A 21,250-nucleotide genomic window follows, 5' to 3' on the forward strand; every position below is an offset into this window, starting at 1 on the left:
TTTTTCATAAATTCGTTTGCTTTGATGAATATTTAAAGTAAACCGTTGATTGTAATGTTAAAAAAACACAAAAAGCACATTTCCGCACAAAATCTGATTTAAATCACATCGAAATCACCGAAATTATTACATTTTTCACAACCGACACTAAATATTTGCTTTGGTGATTTGACGTTTCAAAAACAGTACTCATGTTACGATTAACGACTTTAACGACGATTCTCTTCGTTAAACCATATTCGACTAAGTTCAAGGTGGATGTGATTTGGGTGTGAAATTGAGTGGGAAGTGCTATTTTCATCGATTTTCTTTTTGTAAAATCTTTTAAATATGACAATATTATGAGAATGCCCGATGTACGACTTTCTTATTTTTCGTATTTCTGCTGATATTTGACAAAAAATCGCGAAAAGAATCGATTAGTCCCTCCCTTATTACAACTCCGAATTTCATTCATAAATTGCAAATTATGAATGAAAATTCGAGTTGTAATTACACATCTATCATTTTTACGTTGATCTCTAAATGGCCAGTGAAAGTTAACACGAAGTTTGTGTCACGAACAATATTTTCATGGACCAATGTTATCGAGAATTTAAATTTCCTAAGAAATGATTTCAATTTTTAAATTTCGCATCTCAAAAGACTGATTCGACGGCAGTGCCATTGCTGACTTTTGTGGGAGTGATGAGAACAATTTACACAATCGACAATTAGTATAAACACATGTTGGCTCAGTCGTTTGCACACAGACAATTCATATTACCATCTGGCAAAGCAAGAATTGCATTTTCACTTAAAACTAGACGTTCCATCAAATAAGATGTTAGTGTGGTTCTATATTCACCGACGATCTATAACAAGCACAAGATCTAAACGTTACTTCTGTTTTACAGTTTAACACCAAAAAATGTCCACCGTGTCCACCTCTGTGTTGTTGGCGAATCGCCTGTACAATGTACAAAATCATTATTTGAATGCAGAGACGGCTGACGTCTTTTTCATTTGTGGAACTGAAGAAATAAATGAACTCATTCCTGCTCACAAAATCCTTCTGGCCGCTTCTACTGATGCCTTTGATAAAATGTTCTACGGTACACTACGCGAGGGTAACGAGTTTCACATAGTCGATGCAACACCGAACGGTTTCCGGCAATTTCTGCGCTATTTCTACTTCAACGATTTGCAGCTCAGCTTAGATTGCATCGATGAACTAATATATTTGTCCAGAAAGTATCTTCTCAATGCGTATCTCGCTGACTGTTGCACATTTCTATCGGAACAAATGGAAGCAGAAGGAATCCTCATCGGATATGAGCAATCGATTCGATTTCAATTAGCAGAATTGAAGAAGAAAATGGAATATTCTATTGGCGAGCGATCGGAGATTGTTTTCTATTCGGAATACTTTGCGGCCATCAATCGCGACCTTCTGAATCAAGTAATTCAGATACCAGCTGTACGCATAGAGCATTAGAGCAATCAAAGTTAGTGTTCAATGGTTGTATGTTGTGGGCGGAAGCAGCTTGTAAACGGTCAAACATGGATGCATCGGTTATGCAAAATCTTCGCAATCAATTAGGCGATTGTTTTCACTGTATTGAATTCAGTGCAATGAAACGCAATGAAATCACAGAATGCGTTGAAAAATGCGGTGACTTGTTTACGACCGGAGAGTTACAAGGAATTGTTTCCATGATATCAGCGAAGTTTACAGCAAAATGTAGTCAGAGTCAGGACGTTCTCGAACTCCAAATTTCTAAACTAACTGGTGTCATTGTGGAAATATCTGAAGGATCACAAGAGGAGCTCCGATTCATTCCGAAGGAAGGAATGCTGCTGATGTCTTTTTCAGTATCTGAATTTTCAGGAATAGACGGCATAGATGATCAGAAGGAATGTGTGGCATATGTAGCAAGGGCTGCTAGGAATTTCGCGCCGCGTAATTCACAATAAATGACAAAATGACACATTTTGTATAAGGAAAATGTCACTTTGTGGGTTATTGTGAATGACACAGCGCGAAATTCCTCAACACCGTAGCAAGCCAATGAAAGTAAATAGATAGGTATAGGTATGGCCAAACGTTCAAATTTGTTCTAGCCGGAGCACATACGGATTTGCATTGCGCCACCTCAAACGAACTCATTTCTAGTGCAAATTTCCACTAACTAGAAATGAGTTCGTTTGAGGTGGCGCCATGTAAATCCATATGTGCTCCGACTTGTATGGACTGGCCATACCTACTTATCTACTTTCATTGTCCCTCATGGCATCGAACTGTGCTGTTAAATAATGCAAATATCCGTTCAATGATCATACCGAACACAAACATTATAATAGAAATAACAGAATAACGAATGTTGTGGCTGGTGGCGTAATTTGTTAGTTTTTAAAACGTTCTTTCATGAAAACCTCTTTGGGAATTCAAACATTGCACTGCATTTTAATTTTTTTTTTTTTTTTAATACAAATCATGCGCTGTAACAAATTAATGGGCTGACTCGGACTCGATAAACGAAAGTCAACAAAAAAAAGTGGTCGGAAAACATTCAATTTCGGAATCAATGCGAAAACGGTGCAATTAATTGGAAAGAAAAAAATTCTGTATCGGAAAATCCGAACGGACAAATGCTGCTGACGAACCCCGGTTGCGTCTTTATACAAATTTAAAATCCTCGAAGTTGCTGAACGATTCTTTAAAAAAAAAAATTCCTCAAATAAATCCGTCTAAAAATATAATTCTGTTGCTTACGAAAAGTTATGAAAATTGCAAAAGTGGGGAAATTACATTTTGTCAAATTACGAAGAGGAAAGGGAAGAAGAAAAATTAATTAAAATAAAAAAGAACGGAAACACAAAATTAATTGGAATTTCAAAATGTTAAATTCTCGACTTAACGTATACAGCGCTGACGTCGTGTTCGGAATAGCCATTTCGTTTAGCGTGTTTAAAAACTTCATTGGTAGCAGCTGTTATTGGCATAGCATGTTCAATTTGTTCCGACAGTGACAGACCTAGACGTAGATCTTTCTGCATGTGCGTTAGTGGATGATGTGGTGGATGATAAGCCTGGTGGATCATCGCTGTGGACACAAAAATTATTCTATGTATTAATTGATTGTTCTACGCAGGTCGGTATTACTATTGAAGGTAGATGTGACACGCTATTATCAGACCCTTTTTGACATTTAAATTGAGTTTGAACAGGGCGATGTCCTATCAACTCTGCTATTTAATCTAGCGCTAGAAAACAGTGTTAGAGCCATGTCGAAAAATTGGAACGATGGTCAACGCAGTCAAACAATTGTCAGCCTTTGCTGACGATATGGACTTGCTAGGAATAGGAATTTAAGTCATTGTTTAGCAGCCAGATCATCTCCTGACTCCACGTCGAACCAGCCTTAGCGAACGTAACACTCCACACGTCATCCGGACGAACGTCGAAATTTTCTACTTGATCCATAAACTTTTTAAATCGCAACGGTAAAAATTGCTTCGAAAATTGATAGTCTGGACCCAATGGTGTGGGGGGATTCGGTTCGGGATAAGCATGCACGAATTTGTCGACAGTAAAATAAGCCGAGCTCTTCGCGGAACCGTTATAATCATCGCAAATTATTGGCATTGTAGCGAATGCTAATTTCTAACAAACTGTTTCACACGGAAAATAAACTGAAACTGAACTAGCGTGAATTTGAGTTGACTTGATATATTTACATGAACATTTCATTTTGTCATTTTAATCGAAAGATAAGTTAATTGAGTGAGATAAGGTTTCAATAATGATTCATGGCGAAAAATGAGCTATGTAACGTAACAAAAAATTGCTGGTATCACGCACCATTACTCGATCCAATCGTTTAATAAATTTCCAAATTATTAATCACAATTGCAGGCAATTTGAAGTGGAGTTAGGTATATATTAGGTTCATGATTCTGTAATTGTGACTTGCCTTATTTCAAGTGTGTTTAGATTATTATTATACAATCATCTTACAATCAATCATCTCTGCGGTAGCTAATGCGAAAAGCTCGAAAAACCTTTCTGAAATTTTTATGCAAAAAAATACATCAAAAAGGTCACTGGCTCATTAAATACGCCAAAGATTGCCTCCAATTAGCAAGGTTGACTAGGAAAAGAAGATTATAGTCAAAAGCTTACGTAGACATTGATTCATAACATTTGTAATAGATTTTCTAGTGGAATAATGTTAAAAATGATAATCAACTCGACTTTAAAATTGATGACTAGTGTCTCATGTTCAAATGATAATTTAAATTCTACCGTTGAGTCATAAATCGTGGTTCACGTTTTCAATAAAGTTCTGATATAATTTGCAGGTATAATTGATATATTGATAGCATCAATGCCAAATCGTGGTTGGGTAGTGGATAATAGAAGTTTTAATTCAAGGTAGACTTGCTAGTAGAACTTTAACGCGCTCCTCTGGAAGGGCTGACATTTGGGGTTTAAAAAAATGTCTGGATTTCGCCCATTTCAAGCGAATGCGTTAAGGATCTAAAATCGATTTATCCCTTTACGAACGTATCGCCATTTCTAGTCATAATATGGTCAAAAAATCTGTTACTTCTTTTGTTAAAAGTGTCTTCTAGTGTTAAATACAAAATAGGAAATCTATTGCTTCATACGTTTTAATTAATTTTTGTCATTTAAAGACCATTAAAGATAGGTCAGCTCTTACTTTTGTCGTTTATTCGGTTGTCGTTGTTGATAACAGATGAGTATCGATTTACAATACAAATTTGCATCTTTTCTTGCACTATTTTTCTATGTATTTCATTAGGGTCCCGGGGTAAGTCTAATTTCGTATCACACTATATGTAACTGAATGAATGCATGTTGTTAATGGATATGCAGACGAGAGAGATAAAATTTTTGCCCAACATCGAAAGTATGACTTCCCATTTTGTGCATGAACGAACACATACCCCCTTATCTTTAAAAACAATCCGTAGATATTCCAATGTAATTAATTTTAATCTATCATCTCCACAGACTAACAAACATTATCCCCGATCCAATAAACTAAAAACAATCAAAACATGAGCTTACCAAGAGTTGACCTGACCAAACCACAATATGATCAAAGTGTCTATTTGAATCGTGCCAAGCACTTTTTCCTGGTAACCAATCCCTTCAATATCTTTGCTACTAACGATGAACTGGAACGAGCCAAACGTATTGTGCATGACTATAAAGCTGGAAAAGATGTACCCGAATGTAAATCGCTTGACGAATTGTGGGCGGCTAAGTATTTGTATGATTCTGCCTTTCATCCGGAAACTGGTGAAAAGATGATATTAGTCGGTCGAATGTCAGCACAGGTACCAATGAACACGCTGATAACTGGATGTAAGCTATGCGAACGCCACTTTTTTCTCAGATTTTTTTTACCTTTATGATATTATCGTCATGTAGTGATGATGACATTTTACAAGACGACTCCGGCTGTGGTCTTCTGGCAATGGGCTAATCAGACGTTCAACGCTCTAGTTAACTATACAAATCGTTCGGGCTCGACACCATTGTCGACAACGTGAGTTCAACACTGTCATTGATTGGTGTACCATTTCGTATATATTTTTTCTTTGCTTTTCCAGTCAATTAGCTTCGTCGTACGTCATGGCAACTGGAGGTGCATTAGGAACTGCTTTAACGTTAAATCGTCTTGCCAAGGTAGACCAAAATGTTCATGTTTCGAAACTTGAGCACTAATCCAAATATCTTTATTCAGAATATGCGTCCAATTTACGGACGTTTAGTGCCATTGGCCGCTGTGGCTGCAGCAAATTGTATCAATATTCCGATGATGCGTAATAAGTAAGACCGGAGAAGATTCCATTACCAAAGTGAAAATTTAAAAAAAATATAAAATTCTAGCGAGCTTAAAGAAGGCATCTTGTTGACTGACGAGAATAATAATTCGTTGGATGCCCAATCAAAGACAGCCGCTGTACAGGGCATTAGTTCAGTGGTGTTATCTAGAATAGGAATGGCATGCCCTGGAATGGGTAAGTTTAGGAAACATTCACACATTTTGTGATTACGTTAAACACATTTCCGTTCTTAGTTTTAACTCCACTGGCGGTGCAATATCTAACCAACAAAGGATTCTTCAAGCGTTATCCTTGGGCCAACACGCCAATTCAACTTGGATTGGTTGGTGCAATTCTCATTTTCGCTACGCCATTGGGTTGTGCTCTATTCAGTCAAACAGCAAGCATAAATGTAAGTTGTCCTTACGGATAATTCAATTTTCTAATGACTGGTGACGGCACTTCGAATTAAGATTTTTTTCTTCTGATGTTACTCCCGTTACTCGTCTAGAAACGGGTTCTAACTGAACCTATTACAAAATTGAAACATTTAATCGGACTCCTTCAATATTTTAAGGTATCTTCGCTCGAGCCAGAAATTCAGGAAAAAGTCCGAGCGAAAAATCCGAATTTACAAATGGTCTACTACAACAAGGGACTGTAAACATTTAATCTGAACTTCGTTTAGTTGATGTAAAATTGAGAAAATTGCATTTAAAAATCGACATTTTAGCATTTTATTTTACTGGAAGCATTTTTCTTATAGTAAATTAACAGTAAAAGACATTCGTCATTCGAATTAAAAAAAAAAAAATATTTTTTAGCCGTTCTCCATGTGGCCATATTTAAAGTGAAATTTATTTTACAGAAAAGAAAATTGTTATTTTCAATGTTAATATATTAAATAATTGTACAGTGAACGACATCTCAAATGTCTCACTGTCATTTTTTTCAGAGAATGTCATTGTGAATTTGCAATGACACAATAAAATTCTCAGAAAAATTTGACAGTGAGACATTTGAGATGTCGTTCACTGTAGCACAAAATATTGTATTCCATATACCGATGCATTTCACTGAGCTTTTATTTGTGTAGTTTGTTTTAGTTCCCATCCTAAGTATTTTCTTCCATAGATTGTTGATTTTTAAAGAAATATATATATATTTACAATGAAACGTTTTTTGATTTGCCTTTTTTTATTAGTTTACTCACAATCTAAATCTTCCTGACCATCCTTCAAAATAAATTTTTTTAAATATCGGAAAAGATCAAGGACGAATAGGAATTTTAATTTTCACAGTTCTTCAGTCTGACACCATAAATTGCTTCCTAAATTTCGATGTAATTTTCACAAGCAGTCGAGCGTAATTGAACAAATTGAACGCGTTGTTAAGTGATCAAAATATATCGATTTAAGTTATGGAGAATTTTGATTGAATTCCGCAGAAAGATATATTTCCAGGTTAATTTTGATGAAAATTTCATCGAGATCATTGACCTCACCTGAACAAGAAATTTCTCAATTTCAAGCATTTCTTTGTCCAATATACGTGGGATACAAAAGAAAGTTCTTAAGTTTTTGCTGTTAGGAACTATTTAATAATAAAAAGTCACATTCCGAACAAAAATTGACAGAACTTAGACGAAAAAGTGGGAAAAACTGTTTTCGTTTTGGCTCACTATCTGGTGAGAGAATGTGACGTTTTTAGTTCCCCTGAATATAATAGTACATTACAGTACACATCATGTGCCTAAATGAAGCATTAAGCGCCATAGAACATTTTTGACAGCAAAGCCATCTAAAATGTGCAGTTTTCACACTTTATGATGCTGAGTTGTGAAAGAATTTAAATGTCTAAGCAGGTCGACCTAAGCATAAAAGTGACAGGTCAACATGAAGTTGACCTGTGAGAATATTGAACCTTGAATCTGCGTAACTTAAAAGAAGGCATTGTAGATGCCTAGAGTGTTAAAAAAATCGTTTATAACTCGGTGGGATATAATTTGTTAAACAAGCCTTAAGATAGACAAATCAATTAAGAGGTATCCAGCAAGGCAGGTATCTAGCAACCGCGTACACATTGTTTACATAATTATTAGGCCTAAAATCGAACAGTGTCCGTTTGCAAATTAGATGTTATAGGTGTATGAATACAGTGTATGAAATTTACAAACAAAAATTATCTTCATTTTGTAAACAATGTGTATGCAGTTGCCTTGTATCCAGCTCTGATAAATATACCAATTTGAAGATATTTAACCCGTAATAGTGTAGTATAAAATACGTCGAACGTACAGCTTAGTTTTTAACATATCCGCTGCTGACAGCATTATTTTGGCATGCTATCAAGGGAGCCTTGGTTCTTAGACCTAAATAAAAAAGGCTCCCTCCATAGCATGCTGTCAGCAGCAGGTATGCTAAAAACTAAGTTCGACGTATTTTGATCCTTAAATACGTTTGGTACAATCTATTTTTAGAAGAAGAATGAAATTCTTGGAATTTTTTTTATTGTGGAAAATAATTTGACACCTAAGTTTCAGGCTGACATCTTAAATGTCTAGCATTTTGGTGTACTCAATTGTTATTCCCTCGCCTATGATCATAAGTTTTATAAACATCTAGTGGCAAACCACTCAAAAGGGTCGTAAAATAGTTGCATGCGAAAGAAAGAGTTGCATTGGAAGTTGTACACTGAAAAAAATAGTTGCAAATGAGTTGTAAAGCAAGTGTTTGCCCCTTGATAAACTGCTCTAATGATTTCTCCATGGGTTCAAAATTTCAACGGATCAGTGGCAGCCACAGCGACTTCAGCAATGCTTGAGATAATCGTGTTAATGTTGTAGAATATCTTCAAAATGTCATTCAGGTGTGTGAAGCAGGTATGGTCAGACAGGGAGCATTATTTTACTCGAAAAATGAAAAAAAAAAATCTAGTTTTTAGAGACCAGGCCATCCAGTTGTTGCGTAAATAATCCCAAAACTGCTGTTGAGAGTTCATATAAACAGTTCCAGCAAACCTATTCGTTTAAAAGCAACCAATTCATCTTGAAAAATTAAACAAGAAAAACGCGAAAACATTGAAATTCATCTATTTATTACATTTTCAAAAAATTCATTTTTATTACAATCGAACAAAAATTTTGTTAATTAAAAAAGAATTCAAATTTATTGGAAATTGTTTTTATTTTATTTTATTTCTTATTCGAAATAACAAGACTTTTTGTGTGTTTTATTTCTATGACAAGTAATTAGAATGAAAATTATATTCTAAAATTAGAATCGTTCAGTGTGAACACAAACATTATAATAGAAATAACAGAATAACGAATGTTGTGGCTGGTGGCGTAATTTGTTAGTTTTTAAAACGTTCTTTCATGAAAACCTCTTTGGGAATTCAAACATTGCACTGCATTTTAATTTTTTTTTTTTTTTTAATACAAATCATGCGCTGTAACAAATTAATGGGCTGACTCGGACTCGATAAACGAAAGTCAACAAAAAAAAGTGGTCGGAAAACATTCAATTTCGGAATCAATGCGAAAACGGTGCAATTAATTGGAAAGAAAAAAATTCTGTATCGGAAAATCCGAACGGACAAATGCTGCTGACGAACCCCGGTTGCGTCTTTATACAAATTTAAAATCCTCGAAGTTGCTGAACGATTCTTTAAAAAAAAAAATTCCTCAAATAAATCCGTCTAAAAATATAATTCTGTTGCTTACGAAAAGTTATGAAAATTGCAAAAGTGGGGAAATTACATTTTGTCAAATTACGAAGAGGAAAGGGAAGAAGAAAAATTAATTAAAATAAAAAAGAACGGAAACACAAAATTAATTGGAATTTCAAAATGTTAAATTCTCGACTTAACGTATACAGCGCTGACGTCGTGTTCGGAATAGCCATTTCGTTTAGCGTGTTTAAAAACTTCATTGGTAGCAGCTGTTATTGGCATAGCATGTTCAATTTGTTCCGACAGTGACAGACCTAGACGTAGATCTTTCTGCATGTGCGTTAGTGGATGATGTGGTGGATGATAAGCCTGGTGGATCATCGCTGTGGACACAAAAATTATTCTATGTATTAATTGATTGTTCTACGCAGGTCGGTATTACTATTGAAGGTAGATGTGACACGCTATTATCAGACCCTTTTTGACATTTAAATTGAGTTTGAACAGGGCGATGTCCTATCAACTCTGCTATTTAATCTAGCGCTAGAAAACAGTGTTAGAGCCATGTCGAAAAATTGGAACGATGGTCAACGCAGTCAAACAATTGTCAGCCTTTGCTGACGATATGGACTTGCTAGGAATAGGAATTCTCCAAGTGAATGAACGATTTGTGGAAAGGGACGATAACAAAAAGGAAGCCGGGTTGAATGTCAACGAAGACAAAACCAAATATTTCGTGTTGTACAGGAGCTAACGAGCGAGCTAAGGATGACGGATTAGACAGAACATAAAAATGAATGATTTGGGGTATGTCATTGCGAATTAACTCAATGAAGAACTTAAAACGAGACCAACGCAAGCCAGTAGGTGTTCCTATGCATTGAAACATCTCTTCAAAAGCAGGTTACAAAATTGCATCTCAAAATGTCCGCTACATAAGACACTGGTCGAGTCTGTTGCTACATGTATGCATGCAAAACTACCAGCCAAACAAAGAGCCTGTTTGAAGAGTTTCGAAAGGCAAATGCAAAGGTGAAAAAAGTCCTCGTGGATAGAGTCGCCGGAACGAGATCGAGAGGAAGGCCGAAGGAGAGATAGATTACTGAGTGCCTAAAAAGCGAGTTACAAGAAGTTGGAGAAGTGGAGTCAGCCAAAACCCGCTTGGATTAAAAGATAACTGTTCAGTAGGTAAGTATGTAACACCAATAACGCAATTTGAGTTGAGGAGAAGCCGTTTGAAATATTTTCTTATTTGATAAGGTAAAGTGTTCTAAGAGGTCGGTTAGACAGTAAACCACTTACCATTGCCTTTTTCATTAACGTAAGCTGATGACATCGTTGTCAGTGACAGAACTTCCAGCACATCTTTCGTTTGTAGTCCTGCTCTGTCAGCTGAGAATCAATTGGAAAATAATAATTTAGAACCGAGTCAACAAGTGAATGTTACTCATAATTTACCAAGAGCAAGCGATTCTGCGAGTCCTCCTAATGTAACCCCAGCAAACAATTGCAAAACCAAATACATTTTGGATGCATTGCCAACGTCTCCCAAAAAGAATGAATTCTTTCCCATTGCCTTGAAGCACGACTGGCACTCGTCGAATAACGAACGATCACCAGCAGCTAATATAATCAATGTGCCCTCTTCAGCCTGTACTCGCGATCCTTGTATTTGCGCCTCCAAATACCGTCCGCCTTTCGATACTATAGCGTCAGCTATGTCCTGTGAAGTGTCACCATCCAGTCCGGTCATTTCGACGTAGCCCTTTCCATCGAAATGTTGATTCGACGATATTATGCCACAGTTTCCAAAGACGAGCTGCAACAATAATGAGAATTAGTGAATCTTATTCCGAAAAAACGATCAGAATGTCATTAAATGCACATACTTCTTTCGAGACCAACGGATCGGATACGCATGAAAATATGATATCAACTTGTTCAGCAACATCACATGGCGTCAGAGCAACTTCTGCGCCCAATTCTTCCAATTTTCTCGCCTTTGATGGATCGCGATTCCAAATGATTACTTTGTGACCTGAATTTAGCAGATTTTTAACGATTCCAGAGCCCATAATACCAACACCTAGGAAACCGAAAATCTTTGCCGATGCTACGATGTTCTGCAATTTTTGTGTCTGTGAAATGCTGACGCTGTGTAATGTCCCTGGTGATTCTCCCTGGTAATTTAATCCCAAAATTAATTGTTTTTGCATGCTGCACCGCACACTCCCACCATGCTTACCATAACAATTTGTGGGCGATTAATTAAAATGTCTGCTGGATTTCGACGAGGTACATAAGGATCAGATTCTGACGTACTGTCGATTTTCGACTCGTCTTTAGGAGAGGGACGAGCTAGCTTAGCAGGAGTTACATCAAAGTCTCCGTTGTTGGCGCTGAATCGTTTTTTGGGTTTTGGCTCCTAAAAAAGAACGAAAACAAGTTGAAACTATTATCAACAGCAGTTAATTGTGCTGAGGATGATATGAAGTCTTTTCCTCTATTATCAAACTCAGTTCGTCCAACGGTTCAATGAGCACTACTACATTTCTGCAGCTCATACAAGCAATATCGCTGGACTACCTGAGCCTGAGTAGCTCCTGTATCAATTTAGAATTAATTTAAAGTTAGAGCCCTATACGACATGCAACCACGTTCGTTAATAGCTAAGTCACTCTTTGCAAAATGACTGAATAAATTTGGTAAAATGATTAACCTTCTTTTCAAATCTGAATTTGAGTGGGGGTGATGAACGTACCGCTTTCTTTTTCGCAGACGTCTTTTTCGGTGCAGACTTTGGAACGGTCGGTGTTGTTGTTTGAAGCTCGGAACTTTCGTCACTCTCGCGTAGTTGGTCAAAAGTTGTGTTTGTATCCTCATCCTCCTGTTCCGAAGGCAAATCTGCGTTTGCTTTGTATTTCTGTGACGGAAAAAAATCAGTTCAAACTCACTGTCAAGACAATAAACGTTTTTCGCGTTACCTCAGGATCGCTCAGGTACTCATCGATCCGTTTTACGGCTTCTTTTAGCGGATTGTTTTTTATTGTTTTTACAATTGAGTCACGATGCTCCACATACGGTTTGAGATTGTTGTCCTCAATCCAACTGCTGTAAATTTAGAGGAACAAAAATCTGGTTAGAATCGACGCGCTTCTATTTTTCATTCGGCATTTCTTACTAATTCTTTGATCCAAAGAAAAATATCCATTTGCAAGATTGACCACCTTTGGGCTTTGAAGCATTTTTGGTCAAGTTCGGTTTTGGCGTGCAGATTTTTCCTGGCCATGGCGGAAATCCCCTCATTTTAGCCCTAAATTAAAAACGAAAAACGCAAAAATTATGACAGCTCAATAACCAGCGTCAATAAACGTGAACGTTCGAAGTAAAATTTATTTTGAAGAGTCGCTTTTACGTCAATGTGCCCCACCTCGATTCGGCATCGTTTTATGGAAAATAAAACAATTCTCAATGTTTGAATCGAACACCATTGAATTTCTGGTGAAAAAGATAGTTTATCAAACGCCTTCCTGTTGCCACTAAACAAATAACACACAACAAGAATATTATCGACTGCCATTAAGCGAATGACATTCCATTAAGCGGGATAATGGTGACGCGTTAAGGTTAGATTTTTTCACTTCGTCAATTCACAATTTATTTGTTGAAAAATTTAACCGTGCTGAGGCTCAGCATCGACGCTCCACATTTTACTTCAAACAAACAATTTTCTGTTGTAAATACTCGATAAAAGGATGAAAAATGTCACAGCCACAGCCATTCACCTATTTCGCTATAAATGCTGAACTTACCATACGAGTTCCTTTTCCATGGTTGCAAGCTGGTTTGTCGTATATACAGTTTGTTAATACAAAACGAAAAATAAAATTAATCTGCCCAAAAATACGTTTTTACGTCCGCTGATACACACAACTAGTTTCTTTTAATTTCTTTTAAAATGGCGATGTTGCTCTCCGGCGGCTTGTGAGGTTTGTATGAGCCACTACGCTGAGCTGTCACCTTGTCATAGTCGAAAAATTGTTGATTGTCATTCGTGTCAGTTGATGTGCAGGGCCGCATCAGTTATGGTGGGTTATGAAAGTTGAAAGTATTTAGAATGGCAGTTACTGAGAACGATAACACTAATATAAAGAGATGTTCGATTTGATCTATTTTAAGATTGTCATGGGTATCAATAAAAGGTACGTTAATCTTATTGAAATATGAATTTTCGTCACAAGGACGGAAAAGTCGAAAAGTCGAAGGCACCGAAAAAAATGCTTCATTGATGAAATAAACGCCTTGCGGTGCAGAAGCATGTAACCATTGCGTACAACTTAAATGTGAATCTGAGTAATATATATATAACCCTACGCTCTGAAAAATGGTTACCAACGAATAAAATACAATGTTTAGCCATCGTGATATCTCAGAATCTAGATATAGCCGGAGAAGTAGATTGTGGAAATTGTTATCGTCACTACCGCAAAAATCAGCGATGGCACTGCCTTCGAGTTGGTCTTTTGAGATACGAAATTTAAAAATCAAAGTCATTTGTTAGGAAATTAAATTTTCGATCACATTGTCCATGAAAATATTGTTCGATGAAGTGACAGAAGTGACCGACTTGCCGACAGCGTCAATCATTGAGATTCCTGTGAAATAGTGCTCAAATCCACAATCTGTTATAATGGCAGTTCATACTCTACGAGGTAGAACGCGCATATGATGAGATGGAATTCTATCAAAAGTCGGTGAAAACTGGACTTATTCTCTCACATGTAGCCCAGCCGTCATTCATATGCGTGTGTCCTGTGTTCGCAGTAACAACTCCTGATAATGTGTTCCTATTCGGCCCTTGTAATGTGATATTTCTATAGTAACTGTCAGATTTAATTTCAGTACAATGGATGAACTCGCCGCGGTGAACCGTTAAGTCTTAAGCCTAGTATTATAGATCATCTTCAAGATACGGTACTTTCAGACGTAACCTTGGAATGTTGTTGGAAGTGTGTTGTTTAGTATTGAGTTTTGGCATGTAATGCAACCTAACAAAGTGAATTTGACTTGTGTCCAACATTATAAAAACTATATTCACCCGTAAGTAGGGGTCCGTGTGTTATTGCGGATTTGCGTTACCTTCAAGGTTTATATACTTTGGCTCAAACGGCCTTGAAGATGATCTATGTATATGTGCCTCTGAACAAAGCGAAGAAATGACAGAAGATGTATGAGCGTTTTGTTTATCTCTTCAACGTACCAGACCAACTAAAATACAGGGAGATGCTAAGATGACGGCTGGGGCGTCTTTTTGATCTGGTCCTTTTCCATATAACGAATGAAATGTCAATAATGGCTGACTTTTTCCAAAATTGGTCGGTTGTTTACAAAATAATTAATTTTTGACTACGATGATTCGAGAAACCGAATATGGAAATACGTTTGCATTGGTGTCAATAACGTAAAAGAATTTATTTGCAAGCTAGTTTTGTATATTATCTGAGGTATACGCGTTCAAAAATTGTTCTCAAAAATTGCATTTTTTCAATTCGGAAATTGTGTACGAATACTGAATCTGATTTACAGATAAATTGTCTTACGTTCAATCTACAAGGATCATGTTAGCAATTTATATTATTAATTAAAATTGGTGATGCTGAAAGTATTTAAAAAAATCTGTCGTTATGTAGTTTTCAGACAGCTGGTCGCATACGGTTCAATTTTTACAGAAATGGTCGACATGCTACCTCTATCTGTCGAAACGGTGTCCCAGCCGTCATTTTAGCATCAATCGGCGAAAATATGTATGAAAGAAGGTATGAATATGTACAACGGGCACAAGGTATCATAAATAAGTATACAAACCTTTTACTGTGGTTACACAAACTATCACGAATTTCATACATTTTCTGATACCGTTGAGTACCTACCCTCAAATTTATAGTTATGGTTTCTAATGAGGCGTAAAAATAGTAATAGAGCCAGACATAAATTCGATTGATGAGCTTCTCTTTGACTCTAGAGATAATGTGGCGATGTCATTTTTAAATATTTTTGGCTACAGATTGGCAGTATCCAACATTTTTCCATTTCTGGCTGGGAAACACACGACGGCTTCTCGTGTTATTAAATGACATTATAATGTTCAAGGTTCAGATAATGTTTGCATCTAAATGTGTGTGTGTATGTATTGGTTTACTTCGTTTATTTTCGTCACGAATTCTCCACTATCAAAAGAATGTAATGCGTTTGATGATATTATGAATACTTGCCATATTTACTTACCGAGTCTGAAATAAAATTATAGGTCAAGTAATATGAGCCCTTTTTTAATAACTTTTCGCGGCAATGTAGCTTTTTCCCGATGAATACTTACCATCTCAGTATATGTGGTACGAACAAAACGAAGGATTTTCAAAAAAAAAAATTATTGTGATTTCGATGAGTTTTTATTTCTAGATATAATTGATAAGACGGTACCGCATAGTAGGTGCCCGGTGGCATTATACATTTTGTATGGTTTGTCCATTTTGACATTTTCTTCTTCTTCTTTTTCAATTTTTAAATTCAATAATTACAAAATTTTCAATAAATTAATTTGATTTTAACGATTAAATGTAAAAACTAAAATTGAAAATAAATCGATCTACGTCACACAGCACCACTAGTGGTATAGATGTGCGTTATTCTGCTACCATAAACGATGAAAATGCAAATTCCTTGACAACACCGATCTCACGTCATTTGTGAATCGAAGCGCATCTAGCAGCGGCAGCAAGGATAATAGTGCTATATCCATAGGATCCGAAAACCACGATTTTATTGGGATAGCATTGTTCGGAAAACAGCGGTACGCGTTCGGTGAATTGTCTATGATGAAAATATTATTTAAGTCGTTATTGATGGCCGTTAGGTCTTTGGTGTATGATGAAAAGTCGGGAGTGCAGTGCTGACGATAATATCTTCTGTGCAGTATATTTCTACCGGCGTCTAGTTTATCAGAAACAGCAGCACCATAAATTTCCATACTTGCGGTAAATACGACCAGATCGTACCATTGCGATACCACACTAAGAAAGTAGTCCACATGAGGTCGTTTGTGAACGAAAAATCGCACAGGATGTCTGTCGATCGTCACTTTCACCGTAAAGTCGTGCGGTGTGCCAGGCTTGACATTGTTCCTGGGCATTGCGTCATGATGTGAATGGATAAGTGTCTCATCCAGATCGAGTACCAACGTTTTGCGCTGGACCAAGCTGAGTCGATGACGTGACACCGGCGATAACGGAAATATGTCGTACTTGACAGGTTGATAAGCTCTCACCTGCCTGGTGAACGTGTAACAAATGCATGTCCATATTTTTGATGCAAGAACCAGAAACGCTCGAAAATTCATCTGAAACAGGGACATCAGCGGCATTCTATTGTTCGCAAATGAAAATAGTGAAAAACACTGGAACTTAGGCGATTTTAATTTTCGCTTCGTTTTCCAAACACTAATCGTGAGGTTCCTTTTATTTTCACGACGAAAATCTGCGATAATAATTTGCACTTCGTCTGTCAAACGCGAAACGTGCGAGTCCTTTTATTTTCACAATGAAATTACTTTTCAACCAAAAGTTTGTCGAAAGACCCGACTTTTACATGAATTTGTTTTTTGTTTGCCGTTTTCGGCGCGGAACTTTATTATCTTGGTAAGTGCATCACAAACGCGGAGTGTTTATTTTTCACGAGCCTTGAATTTTATTTCCGAATTCACGTAATTTTATGTGACAGTGGTGACAGATCGCGCTGAATTTTTATCAAACAGGATTGAATGCGTTTAATGTTATCATGAATCTCTACCATTTTTACCGAGTCTCAAATTAAGCGCGGTTAAAACAACAAAAGTATTTCAACTTTGATAACCTTCGATAAAATGTACTGAGTATGGTCTTAATAGCAGCAGGGGTTTAGACAAAGGGTATAGACTGTCATCTTGCTATAAACTCTTGATTATAAAATAGAAAACGATGAGAATCAGCGACGAATGGAAAAAATTCTGTCCTCTTGTCAAGAGGCTCTTGATGTTAGGGACAAATGCAAGGACAAGGGCAAGGATGAACTGTCGATTATCGGGTATTACTCATTAATCAGGAAAATTTTAATTCAGAATACCAAAAATCAGGAAAAATTTTTAGGAAACGTAAATTAGGAAAAATATTTACGAAACCAAATATTGGGAAAATGTGAAATTGGGAAAACATAAAACAAGTTACAAAAAATTAGTTTTTTTTTTCCATGAGAGTTGAATAGACTCTCACCAATAACTCGCCATTCGATGATGTCGACTATATTCGAGGATATCGACTACATTCGAGTACATCGTCTTTATTAGAAGACATCGACTATATTCGAGTACATCGACAATATTAGATGACATCTACAAATATATTGACTATATTTGAGGACATCGACTATCTTCGAGAACATCTTCTATATTCAATGAAGTCGACTATATTCGAGGATGTCGACTAAATCCGAGGACACCGATTATATTCGAGGATATCGACTATATTAGAGGACATCGACTACAGTCGAGGATGTCGACTATATTACGTGACATCGACTATATTCGAGAACGTCGACTATATTTGAGGACATCGACTATATTAGAGGACGTCGTCTGCTTTATTCGAGTACATCGACTATATCCGGGAATAGTCGAGCATATGACCAATGCTCATTGAGCATATGAGAATATATCGAGTAAGTTCAGTTCGATTGTAATTGGAAGACAAATAAATTATGACTCGATTGTACTGGAATTCACTTCATATACATAAGTACAATATTGCGCACGCCAGTAATATTATGTTTTTTACAGATGATGTAGCGCCGCAGGCCGTGAAGAATTTAAAAAAATAAAAAAGCGGGGTCGAGGGGCGGCAGCCCCCGCAAAGGGGGGTTAAGGGGGGAGTATCCCCCCTTGCACGTCCTTATTAAACTTTGATGTGGATATTTTGTCCGAAATTTATTTTGTCCCGAAACTCATTACAATTTCTGATTCATGGTTTTCTTAATGCTTAATGCTTCCTAATAAGTGGAGTTCCTGATTAATTTTTCCTGATTTGTGTTTCCTGAATAATGTTTCCTGTTTTTTGTCTACTGATTATTGGATTCCTGATTTTTGTCTTCCTAATTAATTCATACATCCCGATTATCGTTTTCAGTTTCTTTATCTTTCTAAAGTATTCTTTTTGTCCATGGGTTGATGACGATAATTTGTGATACACATGTTTTGTACATCTCTGCTATCGGACTAGCAAGTAAAAGACTCGATTTGAATGTCATCTCGCCCCAAAGTTTACAGCCTTGGTTTAGACTTTGTCCACCTGAAAATAAAGATTGGTAGGTACTAATTGGTGAGACTAGTACCATATCCAAGTCGGTGAGACTTTCGCATAGCGATTCTTTCTTTGAATCAGTGTTTCGTTATAGCTTTTGAACGTTTAATCAATCAAACCAACTTGTAAATGAGTCGATTTGATAGCGGTAAATGTGTCAATAGAAAATGTCGATTACGATATGGTGTAGGTCTTTTCTCCCCTCTTATTTTCGATGTCGTCATAGGATAAATAATAACCACATTCTATCAATTCTATCGAAGTCATTAGTGGTACGGTGTTAGGGAATCTCGCGCCGCGTCATTCACAATAACTCACAAAGTGACATCTTCCTTATACAAAATGTGTCAAAATGTGAATTATTGTGAATGACGCGGCGCGAGATTCCTAGCAACCAGTGGTACACCAATTGAAATATGACGCTGCACTCAAATTCACCTACAACCTGGGTTCCATATTTTTGTTTTCGATACGCTAAAGGCTCTCATTGCCTTCAATATCTAGAATTAATCATTCGAAGTATTTGTTTTTAATAATTAATTTTAATAATGTCTCAAGCATGTATCACCGAGATACCGAACATGCATTGCCATCGCCGATAAGGCTACACTTGTAAAATGTACGGAACATTTTTCTGATCCCATTTGAATTTTGTTGTCGGATCTTTTTACTCTGTGTAAGGTGTTGGAGCTTCTCGACTGTTTATTTTCTTTAGAGTTTCTGTGTGACGTTGTCAGTATGGAAGGATCATCACTATAGCAGCCAGTTTCGCCCTGCCAGGATAGCAATCTCTTCAGCCAGGAAACTTTTAGGAACTGAGTGTATCCAAGCAGTGAACATACGGTCACTGAAAGCAAAGATTTTATTTTGTATACCAGTGACCGGCATCTAAAATGGCCGTTTTATTCTAAATCTCGTTTATGATGACTAATGAGAGACGTGGTAAAAATCAGAGAAATAAGAGATTTAGAAATAAAATTGTCATTTTAGGCAGAGACAACGCACTTCAAGCAAAAGTTCTTCGAGTGACAGCTGCCAATTAGAGTAGTATAAAAAAAATCCAGATTTTTTTACAGTTCAACTCGTGCTTGAAGTGCGTTGATAGAGATCGCTGTAAATAGAAACATTTGGATGAATTCATACCCTGTTCTGTTAGTAAATCTCTGTACATAATTGGAAAGTCAGCTACTTGGATAGCATGAGCCTCTTGCCATACTTTATTGCACATTCGATGCATCAATTCTCCTGGAGATCTATTTCCCATCTTCTTTTTGAAGTGCTCGTTAGTTAAGCAATTTTTCTGATTGATGACAGCAAAATTTTCTACTTTAAGAACTAGAACACAGACAAAAGAACACGTCTCTGTTCCACACTAACCTTTTGAGCAAAGTAATGGTAAAAAATCTGATGAGTCAGTGGATATAAAGAACCAATTTTTTCCATAAACAATTCGGCACAGTCATCGGTCACCGCACATTCTTCAAAAACATCGGCAATACAGTTGTCCCATGTTTCTTCCGACATCAATAGCCCTTTCGACAGTATGCTGTCTATCGTCTCGCTACTGAGAAGAATCATTTTCGATTCAAAATCTGATCGCCAGTTCCCTATCCTTGGACTATCCCACAGTTCGGTATCATTAACCCAATACAAATTCCTCAACATATCTGTGAAATAAAGAAACCCAGAATATCTACCTTATCGTAATTCACTGTGAAGCGTCATTCACTATGAACCATCATTCACTGTTCGTTGTATGAGCTTAGTCTTGATTTCCACTTACGAAAAAAGCACTCCGTTTTCTCTCAGTTTACACTTTAAGCAATAGAAAGAGGCGTGGTTTAACTAAACGGAGGCAAAACGGAGTAGTTTTTTTTAAAGGGAAAACAGAGCCTTACGATCTCTTTCTGCTCTTGGAATTTCCATTGACAGCAATTTCTGGATAATCATCTCACTCAGCTGCTTACTCCAATTTTGTATGAACTGTAATGCGCCCAGGAAAGACTGCGGTAACTCAGGATGTCCAAGTTGGAAAAGACGCATCTGAGCTGCAGAACCCGAAATGAATTTCGATTATTACCACTATTTCAGCCTGCCAAAAATGGCTTACATTCCAATACTCGTGTTCCAAACGCCGCATCGAGTACAGCAACGTCATCGATGTGCTCCTCAATGAAACCTAACATCCTCATTACACTTGCAATTATTTGGTACAAATCTTCGTTTTCATAATCACAACTGGCAAATGTTACACTCGAGTTAGTCAATACCTCGACCAAATTCGATTTATTCACCTGGGTTTGCCACGATGGTGCTTCTATTGCCTTACCGCTGAGGGTTATCGTAAATAG

General features: G+C 36.8%; 5 protein-coding genes across 7 annotated transcripts; 2 read left to right on the top strand and 3 right to left on the bottom strand.

Annotated features, from left to right (window-relative positions):
* Positions 1–744: 744 nt before the first annotated feature.
* On the top strand, positions 745–1,880 carry LOC119066292 (BTB/POZ domain-containing protein 6-B-like). The gene is made up of 2 exons (XM_037168668.1): positions 745–825; positions 897–1,880. The coding sequence occupies exon 2, from the start codon at positions 911–913 to the stop codon at positions 1,475–1,477; it is 567 nt and encodes a 188-aa protein (XP_037024563.1). The 5' UTR covers positions 745–825; positions 897–910; the 3' UTR covers positions 1,478–1,880.
* Positions 1,881–4,999: 3,119 nt separating this feature from the next.
* LOC119066291 (sideroflexin-1-3) lies at positions 5,000–14,546 on the top strand. Of its 2 annotated transcripts, none has more exons than XM_037168667.1 (7): positions 5,000–5,377; positions 5,444–5,561; positions 5,626–5,701; positions 5,760–5,845; positions 5,906–6,036; positions 6,096–6,293; positions 14,536–14,546. In XM_037168667.1, the coding sequence occupies exons 1-6, from the start codon at positions 5,068–5,070 to the stop codon at positions 6,272–6,274; spliced, it is 900 nt and encodes a 299-aa protein (XP_037024562.1). In that variant the 5' UTR covers positions 5,000–5,067; the 3' UTR covers positions 6,275–6,293; positions 14,536–14,546. The 2 variants fall into 2 exon arrangements, with proteins under 2 accessions (XP_037024562.1, XP_037024561.1); XM_037168666.1 differs by lacking the exon at positions 14,536–14,546 and adding an exon at positions 6,419–6,670 and having other exon boundaries at positions 6,096–6,253.
* LOC119066290 (putative oxidoreductase GLYR1 homolog) lies at positions 9,008–13,539 on the bottom strand. Of its 2 annotated transcripts, none has more exons than XM_037168664.1 (9): positions 13,326–13,539; positions 12,695–12,826; positions 12,498–12,624; positions 12,275–12,436; positions 11,759–11,938; positions 11,403–11,693; positions 10,972–11,332; positions 10,816–10,905; positions 9,008–9,896 (listed from the first exon to the last, which is right to left on the bottom strand). In XM_037168664.1, exons 1-9 carry the CDS (start codon positions 13,343–13,345, stop codon positions 9,694–9,696), a joined length of 1,566 nt encoding a protein of 521 aa, XP_037024559.1. In that variant the 5' UTR covers positions 13,346–13,539; the 3' UTR covers positions 9,008–9,693. The 2 variants fall into 2 exon arrangements, with proteins under 2 accessions (XP_037024559.1, XP_037024558.1); XM_037168663.1 differs by having other exon boundaries at positions 12,233–12,436; positions 13,326–13,522.
* A 1,394-nt stretch (positions 14,547–15,940) lies between the features above and the next one.
* On the bottom strand, positions 15,941–17,304 carry LOC119066294 (CTD nuclear envelope phosphatase 1 homolog). The gene has a single exon (XM_037168669.1). It carries the CDS (start codon positions 16,931–16,933, stop codon positions 16,205–16,207), a length of 729 nt encoding a protein of 242 aa, XP_037024564.1. The 5' UTR covers positions 16,934–17,304; the 3' UTR covers positions 15,941–16,204.
* Positions 17,305–19,328: 2,024 nt separating this feature from the next.
* On the bottom strand, positions 19,329–21,244 carry LOC119066295 (UPF0764 protein C16orf89 homolog). The gene is made up of 5 exons (XM_037168670.1): positions 21,010–21,244; positions 20,798–20,947; positions 20,277–20,566; positions 20,043–20,199; positions 19,329–19,746 (listed from the first exon to the last, which is right to left on the bottom strand). Exons 1-5 carry the CDS (start codon positions 21,089–21,091, stop codon positions 19,442–19,444), a joined length of 984 nt encoding a protein of 327 aa, XP_037024565.1. The 5' UTR covers positions 21,092–21,244; the 3' UTR covers positions 19,329–19,441.
* Between the last annotated feature and the right edge of the window lie 6 nt (positions 21,245–21,250).

The sequence above is a fragment of the Bradysia coprophila genome, chromosome IV (assembly GCF_014529535.1).
Source record: "Bradysia coprophila strain Holo2 chromosome IV, BU_Bcop_v1, whole genome shotgun sequence".
NCBI lineage: Eukaryota > Metazoa > Arthropoda > Insecta > Diptera > Sciaridae > Bradysia > Bradysia coprophila.